We start from the raw sequence: 24,509 nt of genomic DNA on the forward strand, positions 1-24,509 counted from the left end.
TGTATGGTGTGTGATGGTAGGATGATGTATGGTGTGTGATGGTAGGATGAAGTATGGTGGGTGATGGTAGGATGATGTTTGGTGTGTGATGGTAGGATGATGCTTGGTGTGTGATGGTAGGATGATGCTTGGTGTGTTATGATAGGATGATGTATGGTGTGTGATGGAAGGATGATGTATGGTGTGTGATGGTAGGATGATGTATGGTGTGTGATGGTAGGATGATGTATGGTGTAAGATGGTAGGATGATGCTTGGTGTGTGATGGTAGGATGATGTTTGGTGCGTGAAGGTAGGATGGTGTTTGGTGTGTGATGGTAGGATGATGTTTGGTGTTTGATGGTAGGATGATGCTTGATGTGTGATAGTAAGATGATGTTTGATGTGTGATGGTAGGATGATGCTTCGTGTGAGACGGTAGGATGATGCTTGGTGTATGATGGTGGGATGATGTTTGCAATGTGATGATGCTTGCTGTTTGATAGTAGGATGATGTATGGTGTGTGATGGTAGGATGATGTATGGTGTGTGATGGTAGGATAATGTATGGTGTTTGATGGTAGGATGAAGTATGGTGGGTGATGGTAGGATGATGTTTGGTGTGTGATGGTAGGATGATGCTTGGTGTGTGATGGTAGGATGATGCTTGGTGTGTGATGGTAGGATGATGTATGGAGTGTGATGGAAGGATGATGTATGGTGTGTGATGGTAGGATGATGTTTGGTGTGAGATGGTAGGATGATGTTTGGTGTGTGATGGTAGGATGATGCTTGGTGTGTGATGGTAGGATGATGTATTATGTGTGTTGGTAGGATGATGTTTGGTGTGTGATGGTAGGATGACGCTTGGTGTGTGATGGTAGGATGATGCTTGGTGTGTGATGGTAGGATGACGCTTGGTGTGTGATGGTAGGATGACGCTTGGTGTAAAATGGTAGGACGATGTTTGGTGTGTGATGGTAGGATGATGCTTGGTGTGTGATGGTAGGATGATGCTTGGTGTGTGATGGTAGGATGTTGTTTGGTGTGTGATGGTAGGATGATGTATGGTGTGTGATAGTAAGATGATGTTTGATGTGTGATGGTAGGATGATGCTTAGTGTGTAGTGGTAGGATGATGTATGGTGTGTGATGGTAGGATATGTATGGTGGGTGATGGTAGGATGATGTTTGGTGTGTGATGGTAGGATGATGCTTGGTGTGAGATGGTAGGATGATGCTTGGTGTGTGATGGAAGAACGATTTTTGGTGTGTGGTGATAGGATGATGCTTGGTGTGTGATGGTAGGATGATGCTTGGTGTAAAATGGTAGGATGATGTTTGATGGATTGATCGATGATGTTTGGAGTGTGATAGTGAGGAAATCCTACTCTATAACACCGGTAGATGAGCAATCTCTAACACCTAACAGGATCTGTATGAGCGATGTGTAAATAGCTCGTTTAGGGGATGACCATTTAATCTGAAGGGTGTGTGGCAATATTTACGTGTATGATTCTTTATTTTCAAGCCACTGAAATGAAGGACAGATTATTTATTCCAAAGAGGAGCGGGGACAGATTTTTATAATTTAAAATACGTATAACCGGTATTTTTAGCGGAGTGCTAACTTTGGCTTATGTTAGCGGTTTTGTTTGAAGCCGCTTAAATTTTAGTCGCCAAATTTGCACTCTTCTTTATCACTACTGAATACAAGGGAAATCACTGAAATAACTTTGATTAATCTATTGTATAAGCAATATAGCTTTCATCTGGTGTTTTATTTACTCAAACTTTTGTGTAACTCGGTATTCAAACGTATATTAAACGTACTGAAACTTTTCTAAAAACTGAACTTCCTCTCTTTTGCAATGTCACGGAACTCTGTGTCCGTCAAAAAAAATTCCGCCAAAATTACTGGCATACCTTTGAGTAAGGAAAACGCCAAATTTTACACCCGTTAAAGAAACCCACTATACGGTATACTTTTTAGTTTTTATATGAAAAAGGGAAAGGAAAATGCCAAACTCCAAAACCTTACTCTTTTTCATACAGATTATTTATTTTCTTACCAATTGAGGTCATATTATTTATTTTCAACATTTTAGAGAACAAATCCCCAAATTCTTTCAAAGGTAACTGGTCGTTCTGTGAAACAAATATTGCTACTCTGTCTAAACTTGGTAGACTACCCATGTATTATTCAATCATCCTTAGATTATTGTTCTATTGGCATAGATTGGAAAATATATCAGAAACATCTTTATTACACTGTTCATATCAAGAATGTAAAAATCTTGGTCAATCTGACTTCAGTAACTGGTACATATGCATCAAACTGTTTAATTTTTATGTAACAAATTATACCTTAATTTACGCATCTGAAAACAATTAGATATGACCACTTGTAAAAGGTCACCGAGAAAATATTTCAAAAATCATTTTACCTAATACTAGCTTAAAATACATAATGAGGGTCAGGCATATGGAAAGCTGTTACATATGTTTTTCTTTATTAAAATGAATAATAGCAGAGTCCGCGTAATTTTTGAACGACCCTCGAACTTTTGACATCGAGAAATACTTGTCTTTAAAATCTTTAAACAGGGGAAATTAATGTGTAAATTTAGATTTAATTAAGTGCACTTGAATCCAGAATTGATGTGGGACACACTGCATCGAGTTGACACAGGACCCCTGAAAGTGGGAGGATGTATATTCATGTACGTATGCCTACTGATATCTAAAAAGAGTACTTTTTACATATATGCCATAGGTATACATATTTATAAAACGAGACCAAAGTATACCCGTGGTTAATTTGGATGACTAAACTTCTAAATGGAGTTATTACAGGTATTTACTCACAGGCATTTGTTTCGTATACGGGGCACCCCTACTTATTAATAATTTTATTAAAAATATAAAAGTGGTGAAAATAAGTAGGGGTGCCCCGTATACGAAACAAGTGCCTGTGTATTTACTTCTCTTATCTGTCAAGTGCACGTGTCCGTGAATAAATACTAGAGTGCGATTTAAAAACCAACTTTCGGTTTGACGAAATTATTGATCATAAAGGATTTTCCATAAGGAAAAAACTAAGTTTCTGTTTGGCAATGAATTTAGTCATTTTGAAGACCTTTCTAAAATCGTTGTATTTCTGTTTATTTGAAGTTCCTAAGTGACACAAGTAAAGGGGGATTGTAGTGAACTTTTAGTTGGCACGTCTCTAAAGTAAACCGTGACTGTAAGTATGCATGTCTAAATTATACTGAGAAAATAAATAACGTAAAAATCGAGTAATTTAGTATGTAAGATTCTTGTTTTTTCTTCTTAATAAAAGGGTCATCGACTGATACTCATACTAAGAGATCTAGCTAACTCTAAGAAGGATATATGTCTATTATCCTTTATGAAATCACCTGGTTAAAATGAAATTTACCCCCTGCAAGATATGCAAATTATGTGCATTAATTTTAATTATAAATTAAATTTCTTTTGAAAAATCATACGCGTTAAAGAAAAAAATATGGCTGACCAGAGGACTAATGAACCTTAAGCTAAATGTTTCTTTAGTTGGTCATCATTTACTTAATTCTTTATGCATTTATGTACCTACTGGATAGATCTTGATACTTTAGGATGCTTAGTACTCTCTCTCTCTCTTTCTCTCTCTCTCTATATACAATACTTTTTTAGGTGAATCGGAAAATGCCTCTAAAGCACGCTCCAGATATTGACAAAACGCCCTGTAAGACTTTCCATAGGCCTGGAAAAATTAGAATCCCACATCGGCAACAAATAATTACTATCAAAGGTGAGAAAAAAGAAAAATATGATGCAATTCAATTCAATTATTAGTTAATTGACCAATCAAGGAGGCCCTCAGGGGGAAAAAGAAAGCACATGTACATTGTAAATACTCATATATAGTGATATATACTTGTAGTACAATATATATACACACAAGAGAGAAATAGTTGCATGTTTGAAAGGGATGTTTGTGTGTGTGTGAGAGAGAATGTTTGCGTTTTGTAATCATTGTATTTCTTTCAATATATTAAATTATTACAGTATACATTGTTTTACAATGAAAAGAAACACAACGCACAGGTGCTCAAGGACAGGACCCTCTCCTGATATAGACCCATTTAATTTTTTTGCATAAATTATCTCTTAAGCTAAAATGAAACAAATATTTTTAAAAAATTCTACCCATCAGAACAGTTTATATAGAAATACTAAAGTATTTGAAAACTATTTGAAAATATTAGAAGTTCAATATAATTATAAGTTGTGTACTTGATTCTTTTTTTACTTTATCATGTATTTGTTGTATAGATCCAAGTCCCCTCACCCCCACTGCTCCTAATATACCTCTGTCTCCTGGAAAATCTCTGTCCATGAAGATAATGAGGTCTCCTGGTGGACGCTCTGTTAAAAGACTGAAGGACAGGAGGGCAAAAAGCAGTGGAGAGATGAGTTCTCAGACAGCAGATGTAGAGAATAATGATCCACAATCAGATAATGGAACAATAGACGAGAACAGTTCCCAAACATAAGGAAATAAGTCTAATCAATTGGTATTGAACAGTGATAATGAAGAAATATCTGAGGAAAAATTCTAGAGTTAACGAAATGTTACACTGAATGGCAAAGGAACTCAGAAAATATACAACAACAGCTTGCCTTTTCTGCTGAATTACATTTGTATTATGATTTTCTTGTAATCATAAGTTTTAATTCCCATGAGAATACTTGAAGTACATTATTCTGAATGATTGCTGCATGAATCTTTTCCTCACATCCATTCATTTTTTTTCCATAGATGACAGTACCTATCTCACACTGTTCAAACCCTAATGTAGATTTTCCGTAAGATCCGTGGAATTCCATAACAAATTCCGTGGAATTCCATGGAAAAAGTGTTCCATGGAATTCCGAGGAATTCTCGAGAGTATTGGGACGGAACTTTTTTGGAATGGTAAGGAATTTCAAATCTAGCCTGGAAAAGAGCGGAACAATGCCAGAATAGAAATTTGCAGAAATAGCTGGAAATCCATGGAATTCCAGGATATTTGGAAATCTATGGAATTCCACGGAAATCCAAGGAATTCCAGGAAAATACAAAAACTGGAATAATCAAAATAATTTAAGGGCCAAATAATTACAAAAAAAAATGACTACATCACAATTTTTCATAAATCAAATCTATATTTTCAAAATAAAAAATCATTTTTGCTTTACAATGTGTTTGGGGACAAATATTGCATACACACTTCTATGTATAATGAAAGCACAAATTTTAAAAAGTATTATCAATGAAAGTATTTTACATCAAAGATTATTTAAACAATGTTAAAAATCCACAGAAAAATATCATTACTGGATGATCACCTTGGTTTAATTAATGAGAATTATTATAATATACATGCATGTACATGTAGTAAATTACGGTCTGCATGAGAAACAAATGACTTTTGGTTAAAGAAAATCCTTTGTACCTAGAGTAATCTCAAACATATGACATTTTTTAATAATAAAACAAAATAGATTTTAAAAAAAACATTAATTATGACCTTTTGCTTCATTGAATGACCTTGGGAAAGGTCACTAAAGCCTTAACAGGGTATATTTGCAACATTTGTATACAGTTACAATGATCTTCCAGTGGTCCATATACATTTACCATACAAAGTTAATGACTAGAGTGACAAACATATGTATTAAGTACACAAATATCTACTACACAACTATATTTGAAAGATCCCATAAAATCAACACATGCTATTTTTTTCCCCAACATGCCCCAAGATCCTAATTATTGAGGGTCCTAAACTTCTGAAGTATTGGCTAGAATCACTTCCTCACTGGTTCTGTTAGAGGGTGGTCAGATAATTGGTGTCACGAATGGATTCACTTTTGGTACGACGGCTTCAAAAGCTCAGCAAGTTTGATGTTGATCATTCTCAAAGACACTTCAAACTTTTCTTGCTCAATTTCTGAAAGAAAAGATTACCATAAAGTTGTATGATATCTATCTCATGTATAAATATATGACAAATAATAAACTAAAGCTATATAAGACAATTGGTTCTTTCAACCTGGCAGATCAGTTTAATACTGTAGAATAGGAATTTATTATCTTGTAATTTTTTGTTCAGATTAGGATTGATTTCTTTTTAAACTAATGGAAGTTGTGAAATTAAAAAAAAATAAAGAGACATGATTGTGTCTAAGTTAATTAACCTTGAATATGAGAGAGAACATTGTAAATTACATAAACTATGTACCCTTAAAAACATTCAGCAAATAAAGTTAAGGTATGAAAAAAAGTACATTAGTAAATATTATTTATATACCATATAAAACATTCAGTTTTGCCTTGTCAATGGCTCGTCTTTTGTCTCTTAAGCTTCTGATTAAAAGCACCTTGAACAGGAGTTTGGACGCCTATGCTGCCTTTGATATATTATCCTCCATATCATCTTACTCCGTTAACTGACCCTTGAAAAGAGGAAAAGACGAATTTATAGGCATATGTAATTGCTTTAAATGCACATTGGTTAATTTACAATGTAACAAAAATATAGACAAAGCAAATAACATAAAGTGAATATATAGAATACATTTGTTCTAGGCTTCAAACATGCAAATACATGTACATATACTTTATTTTTGAAAAATTAAGAAAATATTAAATAAACTGTTATAAATACATGTAACTTCCATGCCTCAACAATTCAGTATTGAGTAAGATAATATATTAGTACATGTATACATGTACTTCTTTATTTCTGGAAATTTATATCTGCGACTAGGGTTATAGGTTTGTGTAAGAATATGATGAATGACATTGACAAGGTGTAGGTAAAAACTTGTGAACAGGACAGAGAACTGACATAGGAAACAAGTTAAAAGCAACAACTTCTTAAAATAACTAAAATATATTTGAAAGAGTGGAGTCTAAGGTTAATAATAACTTTTCTCAATGCCTGGCTAACATTGATAAACACATAATTTCAATTCTTTTGATTTTATTGATTAGGAAAATGATTAAAAAATCTTACCTTTGTGTAAATTTCCATACAGCTCTCTCGCTCTTGTCCATTTTGTGAGCATTCCTGTAAATAATGCATGCATGATTTTATGTCATAGAGTATAGTCATTTTTAGTATTTATACTTAAATAAAATGTAAAATGATTATGCATGTAGCATTTAGCATGTTTAGATTACCTGTCAAAAGTTATAATTGTTATGCATTATTAAGGAATTAAGAATATAAACCTCTTGTTACTTGCTCAATAAAAAAAATCTTACGCTATAAAACATTAATTAATAAAAACAATGTTAGTTTATTTGTGCTGAATGATAATTTGAGCAGGCTCTCACCATTCTCACAAGCTAGGTGACTGAATGACTTAGCATCTACATCTACATATTAGGACATTTCATCAAACTTGATGATTATATGCCGGCGCTGTGCAAATCGAGTACTTCAGCTATAAAATAATAAAAGTAAGTGCTGTGAATGATCATGAACATGCATTAAAAAATAGATACAATTATTTACAATGTACTCTGTAAATGTAAGTAGTACATGTACTAAGGAATGTTATTAGCTAATAATTCAGACCAGAGTTCTGAACTGGCCCCAAAGAGGCTGCCGACACCACTGAGCATGGAAGAGAAATAAATTTCCATAATGGGGGGGGGGGACTATATTTAAATTATCTGTGCAAGTACTAAAGGTCTGAAAGTAAGGAAGACTTGAAATGCCTTTGTTGGTGGTAGTCTGTGAAACTAAATAGAGGCTTGGGTCTACCGCAACTAAGTTGTGCACAACTTTAAATCATATAAACAGCTTATAGAGCATTATTAGTCTACCACCGTCTACACGTTTTTTCTGTGTTGTAAACATGGTAAAGATAGCCAATTTAGATGTTGCATGTTGCAACATATTGGAGACACTAATAGTGTTATGATGTCTGTGTACGATGTAACATGGACTGTCGTGGCGCAATTGGCAACGTGCCACTAGCATATATAGCGAGGTCTAAGGACATGTACGAACGGAGGAAATTCGGGTTGAAATCCACACATTGTTCAAACATATTTTGATAAGAGATATTTAGAGTTGTACAATAATTATTAAAGAAATGAAACTCGCCCTAATGGTTTCATCGTCGGGCATTCTATGTGTGTGGTGCCCAGACTGAGGAACAGTCAATTATCCATTGGCCATTCAACTTCAAGAACACATAAAATACTGATTACTGTACATTGTACCTACCGGGTCTTAAAATGTCTGCATCTTTTGTCAAAATACAAATTCCATTCCAAGCTAATAATGACAACAGTTCCCTTCTTCGTGACACTCTCTTTCCTTCTGTCCAACAATACAACATGGCAGCCGAATTGTTGAATTTTGGCGGGCTGTAGTTTAAATTAATTGTTCATCGAGCCCGACATCGAGCCCGACGTAATTGTACTATGAGCCGACAGTTTAAGAAAAATTCTAAGTTATTTTCCACAGCTTTCCAGAGCAGAAAATGTCTAAGTTTCTCATTTTATCAGCTTTTCCATAGAATTCCACAACTTTCCAAACCTCAAAATGTCTAAGTCCAAATTTGTTATTCAAATTCCAAAAGATTCCAAAAACTTCCAAAAACACTTTTAGACTCTTGTATGGAAATGTTTGGAATTCCATGGAATTCCAAAACTTTTCCTAACCCTTTGGAAAATCTACATTAGGGAAGAATCCCAAAATAATGAACTTAAAAGACATACAACCAAAAAAAAAAAAAAAACGAAACAAACAAACAACAACAACAAAAAAAAAAAACAACAAAGAACAAACAAACAGAAGGAAAGAAACAAAAAAATCACAACAAATGAAAGAAAAATGAAACAGAGCAAATGAAAGAAACTAGACATAAAGAAAATTCCACAAATTAACTCTGTGTTAAACCCAAAAAGAAAAAACAACATAAAAGGGATGCATGATGATTGTTAGAACCAGAAAAGTTATTGTGTGGCCAAAATATTGATTGAAACAAACCTTATGATATAATGAGATAAAGTGGATTAATTTAAAAGTCAACTGTGGGCTGTATAAGTGTACATTGGTGGATTCATTAATTGCATCATTAAAAATCATCAGTTTGAATCTATGTCTTAATATAGGCAATGGGGTATGCATTGAAATGATGAAAAGTTGAATATACAGTGATTTATTTGTTAGAAGTTTAAAGAATGAATTTGATATCAAAGCAGAGGATACCACATACTTTGTGAATTAAAAAAAAAAAAAAGATTCATCAAAATTTTGTGGAATATTTTAAAAGCAATTTATCTTTTATACTGACTGAAGATGATTAAATGCCCAATAATATATATGAATCCTTTGTCAGTGCAGATGCACTTAAAAGAGTCTTGTAATTTTTTACCATTCCTAATTCATATCAATTGATGCATAAATGTCAGGATTCTCAAAAAAATCTCATTCTCATCTGAATCAGTTTTTTTTCCTCAAAATACAAGTATCAATCACAGTAACCTGAAAACATCCTAGTGGAGAGAAATTAAATGTAAATACAATGTACTAGTGTCACATTTTTGTTATTTTGTGTTTCCACGCAATAAATTGTTCCAATCAAGTCATTCTTGCTTCTTTTTACTATAAAGTAAAACATGCTGCAAATGAAGTGTGACGGTTTTGCTTATCTCTATCCAACCTGGGACAAACTCTTAGACTAAACAACATGATCAAGTTTTAGTTTCATGAGAAATATATATATATACCGGTATATATATATATATATATATATATATATATATATATATATATATATATATATATATATATATATATATATGCTGTACGTGTGCATAAATTTATGTATCATTTCATAATTTAGCGCAATCACTGGGTATTGAGTGGTTGGCATAATCATGAATTAACACTACCCATGTCCGCATTGTTTTTATTTTAAAATGATAAATCATAAAATAACAGTATTCATGAATAGTTAAGGGCATTGTTGTCTGCGCCAAAGCCTAAAAAATATTAAGCCCGCTTTTTAAAGTACACATATTGTATGTGATCAACATGATCAACTTTAAATTTTGGTCAGAACTCTATATTCACCATTACATTGCATGAGGATTGTCCTTAAGATGCTCAGGAGAATTTTGGAAGATATAATGAACTTTAGATTTATTTGTTCAACTTAATTTGCACCACTTCAGAATTAAAAAAAAACAGAACACTTATGGTCATCAAGCAAACAGAGTCCTTGCTAAATTTATGCACATGTTCACTAAAAATTGCATGAATTTTGTCCAACCCCTAATATAAGATCCCAGAGGGGTTGTGACCATGAAATTCACTGTTCTTGTTTCAGCATGCTTATAATTACTGACAGCTACCAACACATCCAAATTTATAGAAATTCATACAGCCATTTCAGAAAATTAAAGTTTTAATAGCACAGCCATCTGTAACTAACAATAATGAAGTTTATTCTATATAATTGTGGTAAATAAAATACATGCACCAACTAAACATAACAAAATGAAGGACATTGCATAATATATGCAATAAATTGGTCAACAAAATATATTCCAATATTATAACAGAATATATATATATATATATATATATATATATATATATATATATATATATATATATATATATATATATATATATATATATAAACAAAAGTAACTTAAAAGACGGACACTGCATAACATATGCAATAAATGAGTCAACAAAAAAAAAACAAGGTATTAAAGCTACAAAAGTACGACATAAGTAAATCTCAATGGTCATCTGAGTATCATGAGTTTTCTTGGGTTATGTGAATGTTGCCTCACATGAGGGGAATTTTTTAGAGGGATGATGATTTTTACAGATGTTTTGAATTCTATTTTACATTTTGGTAGAGGACTAATAACTTATACCTCTGCTTGAAAAGCGGGGGGTGTATAGTGATGGGGGTATCCATCCGTCTGCATGTCCATCCGTTATGCTTTAGGGTACCCATCTCTTATCCCCAACTCCTCTTATACCACTGAATAAAATTTAATGATACTTTCACAGAATCTTAATTACATAGTGCCTTTGTGCACCTTCTATTTTACATTTTGATTGGACACATATTTCAGGTTTTCAATAGTAAAACATAAACATTGTCATTCTTTCTATAATATTGAGGGGTACCCATCTCTTATCCGCAATTTCTCCTATACCACTGAATGAAATTTAATGATACTTTTACAGACTCTTTATTACATAGTGCCATTGTGCACCTCCTATTTTATTTTTTGATTGAACACTTATTTCAGGTCTACTGTATCAAAACATAGACTTTGCCATTATAATCATATGGGAGGCGGGGGTTCCATTTTTTGAGCTCAGTGTTCACTGTACCTATAGTTTTCATCCCGCAAACAGTTTGCTTGCTAAATGTCCAGGAATAAGAAAGATTTTTATTTATGCACTGAATAACTGAATCATCAATATAAGACTTAGCCCGGCACCAAGGGCTGAAAACAGAAAACATGAATTTCACAATTACAGCTGTATGGTAGCTCATCATAACTGTCCTTTTAAATCTTGTAAGCAATTTTTCTGAAAAATTCCCACGAGAAAAAGATTTTCAGAGATGTAATGACCAACTAAGTTCCACCCTTGGTCCCATGGGACATAAATTTTACAATTTTGGCCAAGAACTAACTTCACATTATGCTTTATTACCTGTAAGATGTCCATGAGTAAAAACTTTCAAAAGTGTTCTTACAATCTTTGAGCAACAAAATCCCACTCTGGGGCCTCATCCCTGGACCTGGGGACTTGAATTCAAATTTTGAAATAGTATTAGCTGTTCAATCTAATTAATGTTTAAAGTTTGCCAGATAGATGACCAAGAAGAAAGAAAAAATTCAAAGACAAATATTCAGCATAGGACAGACTTAATCCTATCCTGGACCTGCACCCTTGGAAAATGAATTACAACTTTGGTAAAAGACTAATTGGTGTGCTTATTATACTCATAAAAACAGTTTGCCTGTAGATGTTTAGTGGTACAGTAGAATATTCTAAGATTGCTTTAATTTTGATTGTTTAGCTCCAACTCGTCAGTTCCATGGGGATAGAACCATGAAACTCACAACTTTTGTTTCCCTTTTGCATTCACATATGTAGCATTCATACATGTATAAGCCTTCATTGAAGCACGATTGACAAGATGGATAGCATAAGGTCAAATGAGCAAGTCATGTGACATAAAATTAAAGATGTAGATATGTTTGAAGGAAAAATGTTCCCAATAGTCTGATATTGTCCCTTCCAGAGGTGACTGAAGGATGGATAGATCTACCTGAATTAATTGGCTGGAGGAAAGTATAATAAACAATAAAATATTTAAGATTTTCAATTAAACAATACCTCACGTACATAAATTATTAATTAGACTAACTTCATCATAAATATATATACATGTATTGACTGGACAAATAGTAATAAGTGGACTGGTCTACATTTATCACAAAGCAATATCATGCTCCTTTTTATAATAATGAAATCTAAAAAATTAGTGAAGCACACTAGCAGAATGTTGTTCTTCTCTATCATATACAGAAGTGCTAAACACAAGTTTGTGACAAGGCTTGATGAAGTAGACATTCTTTGTTGATTATTAATCAAAGTTTTTTTTTAAAGTAAAATATCAAAGGTAAGTATCACAGAGTAGCTCCAGTTCTCCTCAGAATATGACATCATCAACTCTGTTTACCAAAACTCATCCCAAACATGTCATTCTGTAGAGAGGTGATAAAATCTCTGAAAATGAAACAAGTATAAAGTTAGACAGCTACTAGTTTTACGTTCCATGGTTGTATGTCTACATAATCATTTCTTATCATCAGCATGCAAACATGTCCTTGAGAAGTTAAAAATAAAGAAGAATGCATTAGTTTCAAAAGTTTTAGCCCCAAACTCAGACCCCAGGGATAAGGACTATGAAAGTCACATATTCTTTATCTTCACTGATACATGTACATGTATACATTATTTATGGTACCAAAATAATAATTAAAATTGTTTCCAGGATTTCTTAGGTGAAAATGATAAGTTTACAAGTTTACAATGAATGACAGACAAGAATGTGTATTACTAATAGGTTATCAGAGTAATTCAGATTCTTTTTCAAAAAAAAAAAAAAAGCTGCTTATTTTTTTTTCATTCACAGTGTACAGACTAATGGGAAGTATTCATTTTTATTGATTAATATTCAATTTACAGATTGTGACCTTCTGCCATTCTGAAAAGTTCCTAAAATTTACATACCACATAGTATAATACTGCCCAGTACAATGTTGCTGTTGGTTTACACACATATTATACTATACACATACATTACACTATATACATACCCCAATTCTTCATTTTCTTTTCCATTTCTTTTCCTATCATCAACTGGCTTTAGTGATCTTGGATAACTCTCTAAAAGAATGATTTTAATTGGACTAAGTACATTGAATTCTTAATTGACAATTTTAGAAATTTAATATGAATCTTTACTTAATATCAGTTACATTGTAATCTAATGCACACTGCATATCTGAGAATCCTCTAACTGTTTGGTTATTTGCTTTAGAATATAATTCCACTAATGTAATTATTATTTATTTATATGTAAATACTTAAGGAATGTTTTTTTTTTTTTTGGACAGATGTGTAATTTATAAAGAGTTGTCACTTAATCATATTTCTTGAAGTGTGCTCCATGAAAAATAGTCTGTGTGATACACATGCCATTAACATTCACAAACTAAAAAAACACTCCTTATATTAACTTTCTAAATGTTAAAAACTAACAAAATACACTCAGAATTTTAACATATTACTGCCTTATATCATTATATTTTCATCATATTAGCTTGAATTTCTCTATGTGTATTTCTATGCCCAATTGAACACAAAATAGTTTAGTAAAAAAAAAGCACAGTACATGTAAATACAGTTGAACTTCAGTCTCAAATACTGATATCTCGAATACCATGGATATGTCGAAGTGATTTGGAAGTCCCAACCCCTTATTCTTGAAGTATTTTACCCTGATATCTTGAACCTTTGGATATCTCAAAGTTTTTTCTCGGTCCCATTGAGTTCGAGATAATGAAGTTTGACTGTATTACAGTATGTCCCTTATCTATGTTAGTTTTCTGTTATCTCTGATACAATCATAATGATTCTTTCTCTAAAAAAATTCTTTGAAAAAAGTCAAATACCTCCAAAAATACTTTGTTTTAAGTACGTGTTGGCTTTCTCTGACTTCCTGAGTTCTTCATGGGATTCATTCAACATCTGCGAGATTCTCTCCAGTTGCCGATCGTAATGGTTGGCACCAGACTGACTGAGGGTGGAGCTGCTTACCGGGCAGTTAGGGTCACCGGAAAACGAACCTTTGGTCACTCTCCTTAACTCCTCGAGGCTTATCTACAAATTAATACCAATTAGAAATATGTCACTGATCATTAATGCCCTGTCCAAGGTATATTTGTATTGCAATGAATTTCATCTAAAACTAGGTGTCTGTAAAAGCTGTCTCTCCCCTTGGTTTCTAACAACTTTCAACCTTTGGCTGCAGGCATACATGTAGAAAAATTCCTTTCACTTGCTAGGAATAAAGTAAACTGACAAAAAAATTAATTTAGTTGTAATGACTGTATTTTATAGGGTCAGATGCAGACAGGGCTTGTTTCATTTATGTCAGGTCATCTTTTCTGTATTACCATCAATACACTTGTTTAAAGTTTAGATTTAATCAACAACAAAAAAAAGAAGTCACAATGGCTGTGGTCAGTCAAGAATCCTGTTTTCTCACAATGACCGAGATGGAAATGTGAACCCATGTAACATAAATTTTACATTTTTGGTAGAGAACCCCATGTTACATATCACTCTGTCTGAAGTCTTAATGCCAGATGCTTACTGGACAAGTGAAGATAGTAGATACATATACATGTATTGTGCACTTTCAAAATATGATCAACTTAGCCTTATCCTGAGGTCTTAACCTTGTAACTATTTTAGAACTATGCTTAAGAGTTTACAGTGCATTGACTTCATGCAATGAATTCAGTCTGCTGAAATATCTACAAGTAAAGATTTTCAAAGACTTAGCTACACTTTGGGGCCTGAACCTTGGATTCCAGAGTTATAAATTTCACAATTCTTGTATAGGGCTCATTTATATTAATGCAAATGATTTGCCTGTGTCATATTTACTCTATATTTGTTTTTTTTATCCTAATTTGCATAATACTCAGTTATCCTGTAGGTGAACTCTTTAATTTTATCCTTTTTGGAGCCCCATTTCTTCATAGGTATTTACTGGACACAGTTGGGTAATTTTCTATCTTTCATGCCATGTTCGCTACAACATGCATGGGTCTTTGATAATTAATGTGAAAGTGAGCTAATGCACTGACCTCTCTCTTCAGACTGGGTCTCTTCTCCAATTCATCAAATGATGTGTTTTTCATGTATTCCACAGCTGCCTTAAAAGTCACTAAACAGTAGCTGAAAATTAAATTACCAAATACTTGAAAAATTGGTCAATTGAAGAAAAAAACCCCCACTATTTTATCAGACAAACAAAAGGCCTATGGGCCACATAGCTCACCTGAACACTCTGGCTAGAAAAAAAGCAGAAATCAATTTGTTATTGAAAAGTATAGAGTATACATATAACTGGTCCCCCCCCCCCCTTCCCCGAAGCGGAGCAGGGTAGAGAGCTTGATTTGATCAAACTTGAATCTACACTACCTGACAATGCTTCCATATAAATATGAATAATCATGACTTCGTTGTTCTTAAGAAGATTTTAAAAGATTTTTCCTATGTATTTCCATGTAAAACTTTGATCGCCCATCGTGCCCCCTCCCCCACCCACCCTCTGGTTCATGATTTGAACAAAATGGAACCTACACTATGTAATGAATCTGTCACATAAGTTTCATCTTTTCTGGCCCAGTGGTTATCAAGAAGAAAATTTTGAAAAGATAACATTAAATTTTCACTTATTCTTAATTATCTTCACTTGAAAGAGGCTGTGGTCTTTCATTTGAACAAATCTAAATTCCCTTCACACAAGGATGCTTTGTGACAAGTTTGGTTGAAATTGGCCAAGTGGTTCTTGAGAAGTCAAAAAAGTGAAAAGTTTATAGATGACACACAACAGACAAAAGCCAGACACCCTTCAATCAGAAAAGCTCATTCAAGCCTTCAACTCAGGTGAGCTAACAATTCAAGAGGCTTCTTGCTTTTTGTTAGTTGTGTGGACACACTAAAGGTGACATTAATCTCACCACCTACCTAAGGTTGCCTCGATCATTGGTTTCTGAAGCCCAGTGGAATGACTCTATATAGTTTATATTACTGGCAAAATGTCGACACTGAGCTTGAGCTATCACGGTTACCTACAATTATAAGGTACAATTAATTTTTAATAGTTATAAGATACTTTAATTAAGACTACTTTTGTTCTATCAAGTTCAATGTCTTGCTTGTTGCTAAAATTCTGCATTGCTGAATGAAATGTTCTTTCACTTTTATGATTAATAGGTCCTGATCCAATATTTTTCTCATATCAAATAACACATACTGATAAAGAGAAACGATATAAAACAATGAGACACTTACTAATATGGGGATGAGATCATCTGATGTCAGACAGTAGCCTAGAAATAGGAAATTCAGTAACATAATTATATGTCAGATAAAACAATACCTTATTTCTTATAAATGTACATCTGTTTGCCAATTTTCCTGTTACATTTCCTTATTTTCCTGCATGATCTATAATTATTGATATTTAAAGGCCTTATTTTTTCCTTCAAAAAGTGAATAAAACCTGTGAATATTTATCTTTAACAAACTTCAAAACACTGTGGGTAAAAAAAGAGGTTCATGAAAAAAAAAATTAAATCCATCCATATTTCCAATTCATACTCCCAACAACATGGTGTCCTGAAAACATCTCTGAGCAAGTCCTATGTATGAAATTATCCACAAAATGAGAAGCCTTGTGCTATTTACTTACATAATCCATGTGCTAAATCTATTTTCTTAGAGAATCCATGTGCTAAATCTATTTTGAATTCTTAGAAAATCCATGTGCTAAATCTATTTTCTTAGAAGAGAATCCATGTGCTAGATCTATTTTCTTACGGAATCCATGTGCTAGATCTATTTTCTTAGGGAATCCATGTGCTAGATCTATTTTCTTAAGGAATCCATGTGCTAGATCTATTTTCTTGGGGAATCCATGTGCTAGATCTATTTACATATAGAACCCTATGTACAGTATTACAGTAATTTACTGTATAACCTAATAGCAGTTAGCACAAGAACAGATAGTAGGAGAATTGTATCTTTTATACATAACGATGGTAAGATATGATCACTTGGTTTCAAATTAATTCTAACTTTATTAAGGAAGACATTGACTAATTCCTTACTCCAAGTATTTTTTTCCAAACTCTTCCTTTATTTACTCATTGTGAAAAAACAAAAACAAAAGAAAGTCCTTCAATAGTACTTCAGTAAAGATCTTACTATCTTCAACAGCAGTAGACACTGGAGGTACCCGGTTTTCTTCTAAATAACTCTGTATGGTTTGGCTGGCACTGTCCTATATGTAGAATATTATCAGTTTAATAAGTTATAACTTATGGACTACATCTACATGTACATGCATAAACATTCAGGATCACTTAATTATATAAAGTCAAATGTTTGAAAAACTTAAAATTTTACTTATGGCAATTCTAATCACCTTACTGTGCAATGTTGTTACAATTAAATGGGACACCAAGTCTATGATCATAACTTACCACTGTAGATTTCAAGCAGAATAATTTCTCTAGAGGAGTCCTTAGGCCATCCAGATTTGCCAATTCTACAACCTTTGGTAAAAACACAAGAGAATATATTTACACACATTATATTAAGTGTAGTAGGAAAGGAGAAATGCATGAAGAAAATATATGGCTGGACCGGAAATCGAACCGGGGACCCCTGCATTACTAGTCAGGTGCTCTAACCACTGAGCTATCCAGGCCAATGTCCATGGTCCGTAAAGCCCAAACTTCTACATTTCTCTCACCTTAAACAGTCTTTGACCTCGAAGACACAAGTTCTAGGGCCCTGCCAGGAATTACTAACTTACACATAACGTAACCTGAACATCCCCCCCCCCAACACACACACACTGGCCACCAAATGTAGTAGGAAAGGAGAAATGCATGAAGAAAATATACAGCTGGACCAGGAATCGAACCTGACCCCTGCATTACTAGTCAGGTGCTCTAACCACTGAGCTATCCAGGCCGATATCCACAGTCCATAAAGCCCTGTGACTTACATGTGCAAAATATCTGCTTTCAGATACAGCTTAAACACAAATATAGTAATGTACATGAAGTTACATGTAAAACAATGAGAATTATCTTTCTTGTCTGTATTAGAGTACAAGAATTTACAGTCCTAAAGATCTTGAATTTCTGCATTAGGAAAACTGAAATATTTACTGGAGCTTCATCATGCTGCAAAAGATTCTTTGATATATTTACATGTTAATCAGTTTTAATAAGACATCTTTTGTCCATATTTAACTGAAATACTTACAGCTTGTGGAAGTGGACAAGCAATTTTCTTATTGACCCCTAGCTGTTCAGCAGTGACATTGCGCAACTGTTTACATTTTGCAAAGAGTAACCTATCGTCCTCTTCATGTATTTCTTTGATGATAGTAAACACCTTCTTGTGGACTGCTCCCATTACATAACTACAAAATACAAAAAATAAAATGTACCATAGATCACTTATTCACTGAATCACCAATTAACTAAGTAGAGAAAGGGAATAAGTGCATACCTTTCAACACAAAAATCTACTGTTTCTCTGAATTTTGGATCCTGTCCGTTTTCAAACTTCGAACACTTTAGACAATCCTGGAAAAAAAAAACCACCATTGCTTTTAATCATATACATGTACTAGCAGATTAATTTCTTTCATAAAGTATCAAATCTGTCTCCTCTCAAAGAATGTACACATACATAATCATATTTGGTATGATATATGGTTTTCCTTTTCCAAGACATAATTAATATAAACGACTCGAATTTGTCAGATGATTAAACCAGACATTTAAATACAGTACACATGTATCATTGTTACCTTGGTTACTTGCTGACACACGGACTTAAGCTTGTTTTGTGCCTCTGACAGGTAGTCTTTAAGGATCATGTAGTTAGCATTAAACTGCTTCAAACTCTCATCCAACTGACGTAAAACCTGTATAAATCATTTTTGTTGAATTTTTTTTTTTATTTGTGAATCAAATAGAAAAATCAATCTGTTAAATCCTTACAGCTGATTCAAAATCAAAATACATGACTTACGAATTAAAAATAAATGTATATTATATCAGACTTATGTAATTAAAAGAATAAGAATTTTCCTACCATTCTGTACTCAGCAAAAGATATAAGGAAATTACAGGATCTGTTAAAATAAAATGTTATTAAGGAGAATAACTTTCTCAAAATCATTTTAAAGTCAAACTACATGTACCTTTTCTTACAAATGCCTCATAAATTAGAGAACAATGTGACCTGTACAAGTATCATGTTCACCATTAAGACTCAGCTGTAGAGTCATACAATCAAATTCTATTTGAAATAAATTTTCTCCTACTTCCAAAACTACTGAGGCATTTTAATTAGCAGTGTCAATGTTTGTGAGCAATCATAATTTCATGGGTAACTCTTACAAAAATATACAATAAACTGACACACTGACGAAGTTACAGTTCAAATGAATGTAAATTTGAGATTAAAGGCGACCCACAAAATCCAAAAACATTGGTACCCCCAGAACAATGATGATTCCAGAGTATGAGACACCCTTTTTTGTATGTACACTTACATATAAAATAAATGATAATTAAAATAAGGGACACCAAAACCTTCACTCACTCTGGGTATGTGGTGTATTCAGGAATGTTATCCGCTGCTGCTGTGGGTTGCTTATTCTCTGTTTTATGAGCCTTGAACATAACAATAAATGTTTTAATTTTTTGTCAAAATCTAATACTTATAATCATAAAATTATTCACATTATTCATTAGTAAAATATTTTTCCTTGATAGAGTACAAGCAACATCAGCAACATTTACACACAATCACAACAATTTTTTGTTTTTTTTCTTAATAATTCACTGCTTTGTCCTTTATTGAAATGTTTTGAGATTCAGATTTAAAGTCACTGTACCTTTAAAGATGGATCCAATGGACATTCTAAAATCAGTATTTTGTATGCTTTATAATCCTACAAAAAATAGCATACATTTGTTAGGCATGTATAAATATGTAAATAAATGTGACCATATATTCAAATTATATCCAAAAATTGACAGAAGAAGAAACAGTCCCTGAAATTTCTACATCTCCTCTGAGTTTGCTCAGCATAGACACAACATGCATTCAACATTTGCTATCCATTCCTTCATGCACTGGCCATTTTCACTGCATTCCATTTTTTTTTTTTTTACTCTCTGCATCCACTCACCATAGATCCTCTATTCACTCTTTGTTCATCCATCATTCATTCAACATTCATGAAGAGTTTCAGAATGTTTTATTTGTACATACATACCTTGTTATATCCCAGTTCTTCATTTAAAATCTTCACACAGTGGTCATCACTGAATCCTACCAACACATGAAAAAAGAATTATAATACAATTCTATATTTTATAAATATATTGTTTTTTTTTAAATAAAACTTAGTAATTTATATTTCTGAAAATTTTGATGACAGATCAGAATTTCTTTTCTTAATTCAAATTTCAGAATTGGAAATTAAGAAATTCTGCTGAAAACCTTCAACAGTGCGAAACTCCTTCCCATTTTCTTCTAACTGGACAACTTTTTCTGGAGAATCCAGAGTCTGGTACTGGCTGCATGGTTAAGTTAAATATACAAGACATGGAAAATTATATATATAGAAGTTACTGTCTATTATGACAATAGCAAGTTTATTTTTCAACGGATAGCAACAACTTCCCTGTCTGTGCCTCAAGAAATTATTCATGTTTTCGTGGAAAATAAACTTACTATAATATTGTCAGAATAGACAATAAAGATATGATTTATTATACCTTAAGATGGATTTGGATTGAAAGTATATATTAACTGGATTAGACAGAAATGACAGCTTGGCATTTTATTCTGTTCTTTATTGTAATCATGGTAATACCCCTGTGCAGCCAAATACTTCATGTGACCTCTCTACCCACCCCATGAAGAGTACTCTTACTTGTAGCATCTCCAAGACCCAGCATGTTGTCTAAGACTTACACATATTTTCTTCAAATTAAAATCCCTCATAAATGTGTATTTTTACATGTGTGTATGCTTACCTTTTGAAGTATGGTGAAGGCTTTAGTATGTGGGTTGCTGAAATAAAAAATATCTTAAAAATCACAATTTTTTGCTGGTATGGTGATGCCTGATTTTTTTGGTTGTATGTTCGTTCGCCCTAAAACTTGTTCGCCCTTGACGCCGTTCGCCCTAATTCTCGTTCGCCCAGAGTCCGTCCGCCCTAAAACTTGTTCGCCCGGGGTCTGTTCGCCCTATTTATATTGCAGGAAGTTGAATAATGAACAAATGAATTTTTTTCAATACTTGTTATATGTGCACTGGAATAAAAATTGCACATTGGAAACAGACATATGCATGGTCACACTAAATACCTGTAACCTATTTGAATATTGCCAATTTCTGAAAAAAAAAGTTTGTTTGTATTATTTATCCTTGACTTCATGTATTATCCCCTAAATTGCAGTGACATTATTAAGTATAATTAAACCAATTAAGTATGTAAAATGCATTAATATCAAATTTGAATGGTTTAATAAAGAACAAATTAACTATGTCAACATTGGGGGAAAAGAGAAAAAAAACACGAAGTCGTAAAATATTGAATAAAATAAATAAAATAAAATAAATCATGAATGATGATCAATAATAATATTTACTATATACTGTATATATATACATATATTAGGGCGATCGAGATATAGGGCGAACAAGAAATAGGGCGAACGGACCCTGCGCGAACGGACTCATGCGAACAGGTAGATAGGGTGAACGGACCCGATACCGATTTTTTTTATAATGCAGTGTAATAATAAACTGTAGAACGGCCGGGGGAAGGGGTGTAGTTTAAACAAAATTGCACAATAATTTTTTGTTATTGTATTTTTTTTTGTTTTATTTATTTATTTTTTTTCCATTTTATCAATTACAGATATGGGATATTATACATCATTAAACTTACCAGTAAGTTTCCTTGTAACTGTAACATTTGCCAAAGAGGAGGCCTGGGGTATGCACACAATATAACAATTATCCTGAGCTCTATCATATAAATCTTGGTACTTTTTCTGCAAAAGATAATAGATAAATGCAAGAACTTTATTTTAAATTTAATTTTAATCTCAAAACTGTCATTTATAAGATAAATTTAAATCTTCTTAAAAACTCTTTAAAACAGTTAAAGTATAAGAATTAAGAGTGTCAATTAAAACATTCAACATTTTAAAAGACCATAACTGAATGTCTGGAGTTATTCTCTTCAAAGAAATAGTCAGGCTTTAGCCTTCAACTTTAGCTGTTCAATGAAGAGAATAGTCCATGGTCATGTCATGAAGGCCAAGGAGGGAGGGTGTTTATCTATTGAAAATTCACGGTTTTCACAAAAACCATTAAAAAAATTATAAATCAACTCGTAAAATCAGCTATGAGCAAGAAATATTCAGGAAATACATACCTGTAAAGCCCTAAAAAGAGGGTTTATGTCTAGTTCATCAACGTCTGTCATCTTTTTTTCATGTGACGTTCATTTTCCGAATGTTAGTATTGCCTTCGGATGTTCTCGAACGTTTTGATCGTTACCTTTATACAAAACCCCGAGGCGTATCGAAAAAGTACTCGTCATCCGGGCTTTTTCAAAATGGTAGTGTTTATGATGTGAAGAATCAGTAGCGATCAAAAGCGGTGCTTTTTCTGGTATGTTTCAACATTATCGCCTTTATTTTGCCTCCAAAGCCAATTTTAAAGTGGTTTTGAAAAGAGTATTATTTTACTCTTGAGTATCATTGTCGTGAAATATTGCATTTGAATATCACCAGAGCTCGATTTCTCTTTCAGAATGGTGTGTTTTGAGCAGGTCCAGTACTATGCTACGTAGTTTGAATTACCTAAGTAGTTTTATTTAGCTATTCTAATGCAAGTATTTAAAATTCGCATTTTAGAAAAATATTTTCGAGTATGTGACTGCTAATATTTTACGGCGACGGTCTTTGACTTTTCGTTTAAAAAAGAACCCAGAGCAAAGATAGTTTAAACACTCTTTGAGCACTTTTAAGAAAAACGCATTTCCATTGCTTGACTAAGTTTAGTAACTGTATACACCTTGTGTGCGATGAGACATGGATAAGTATGATTACTTTACTTTGTGCTGAATATAAATTACCAGTGTAACAGGAAAGGAGAAAATGTATGGCTGGACCGGGAATCGAACTCGGGACCCCAGCATCACTAGTCAGGTGCTCTACTGACTGAGCTACCCAGGCCGATATCCACAGCCCAAACCATTACATTCGTCCCTCCTTAAATTGTTTTCGCCCTCGAAGACACAACCCAAGTTCTTATTAGCCCCTGGCAGGACTTTCACCTGCAAGTCCAGGGGTGGTCAACGCCACCAAATCTGTAACAGGAAAGGAGAAAATGTATGGCTGGACCGGGAATCGAACCTGGGACCCTTGCATCACTAGTCAGGTGCTCTACCGACTGAGCTACCCAGGTTGATATCATGACCCAAACCATTACACCAGTCTATTATCATGTTAAATGTAAGAGGTATTTATTTCATTCAAGAAAGTATGATTTTAATTTAGTACCTTAACAAAACTTCTACAAGTAGCTAAACAAAGCTATTCTAGCTACAAAGTTAAATGTAGTGATTTTACTGGACCTGCTAAGTATATTGTGTTTTCTTTTGTCTCTATATGAATACAATATTTTGTTTAAATGCTCACATCAGCAGTTTTTAAAAAATAATATACTATTATGTACATGAATTATTACAAAATGATAAGTTTTCAGTTTTATTTTCTTAATCATATTTGAATATACAAGAACACACAATACACTGAATACTAGCGATGCACGATTTTATCGGTATATACCAGTATATCGTGATTTTTAATTGTTTGATTCGTATCATGATACGGGGACTAAAAACCTGTTATTTAGGAACTGAATATATTATGTAAATAAAAATGAAAAAAGTGGTTACTTTTTCTGAGCATATTTATCAGTGATCAGGATAAGAAAAAGGCTAAATCAGTAAATGCGACAATGGCACGTTCCAAATCAGTGTCAATGT

The 24,509-nt window shown here is 33.1% G+C and overlaps 2 protein-coding genes across 2 annotated transcripts; one reads left to right on the forward strand and one right to left on the reverse strand.

Moving 5' to 3' along the window:
• The first annotated feature begins 3,130 nt into the window (after window positions 1–3,130).
• LOC133172032 (uncharacterized) lies at window positions 3,131–4,664 on the forward strand. Its single transcript, XM_061306837.1, has 3 exons — window positions 3,131–3,225; window positions 3,678–3,795; window positions 4,320–4,664. Exons 2-3 carry the CDS (start codon window positions 3,690–3,692, stop codon window positions 4,538–4,540), a joined length of 327 nt encoding a protein of 108 aa, XP_061162821.1. The 5' UTR covers window positions 3,131–3,225; window positions 3,678–3,689; the 3' UTR covers window positions 4,541–4,664.
• A 6,060-nt stretch (window positions 4,665–10,724) lies between these two features.
• Window positions 10,725–22,976, reverse strand: LOC133172444 (putative uncharacterized protein DDB_G0284213). Its single transcript, XM_061307327.1, has 19 exons — window positions 22,890–22,976; window positions 22,398–22,503; window positions 21,478–21,514; window positions 20,939–21,015; window positions 20,712–20,767; window positions 20,328–20,384; window positions 20,033–20,103; window positions 19,520–19,559; window positions 19,233–19,349; window positions 18,929–19,005; window positions 18,680–18,839; window positions 17,887–17,958; window positions 17,609–17,684; window positions 16,694–16,731; window positions 16,367–16,470; window positions 15,481–15,571; window positions 14,278–14,485; window positions 13,420–13,489; window positions 10,725–12,826 (listed from the first exon to the last, which is right to left on the reverse strand). Exons 1-19 carry the CDS (start codon window positions 22,938–22,940, stop codon window positions 12,766–12,768), a joined length of 1,569 nt encoding a protein of 522 aa, XP_061163311.1. The 5' UTR covers window positions 22,941–22,976; the 3' UTR covers window positions 10,725–12,765.
• Window positions 22,977–24,509: the final 1,533 nt, after the last annotated feature.

This window comes from Saccostrea echinata, unplaced genomic scaffold (genome assembly GCF_033153115.1).
Source record: "Saccostrea echinata isolate AGI-Se365-2 ecotype Australia unplaced genomic scaffold, CSIRO_AGI_Sech_v1 ptg000054l, whole genome shotgun sequence".
Classification (NCBI taxonomy): Eukaryota; Metazoa; Mollusca; class Bivalvia; order Ostreida; family Ostreidae; genus Saccostrea; species Saccostrea echinata.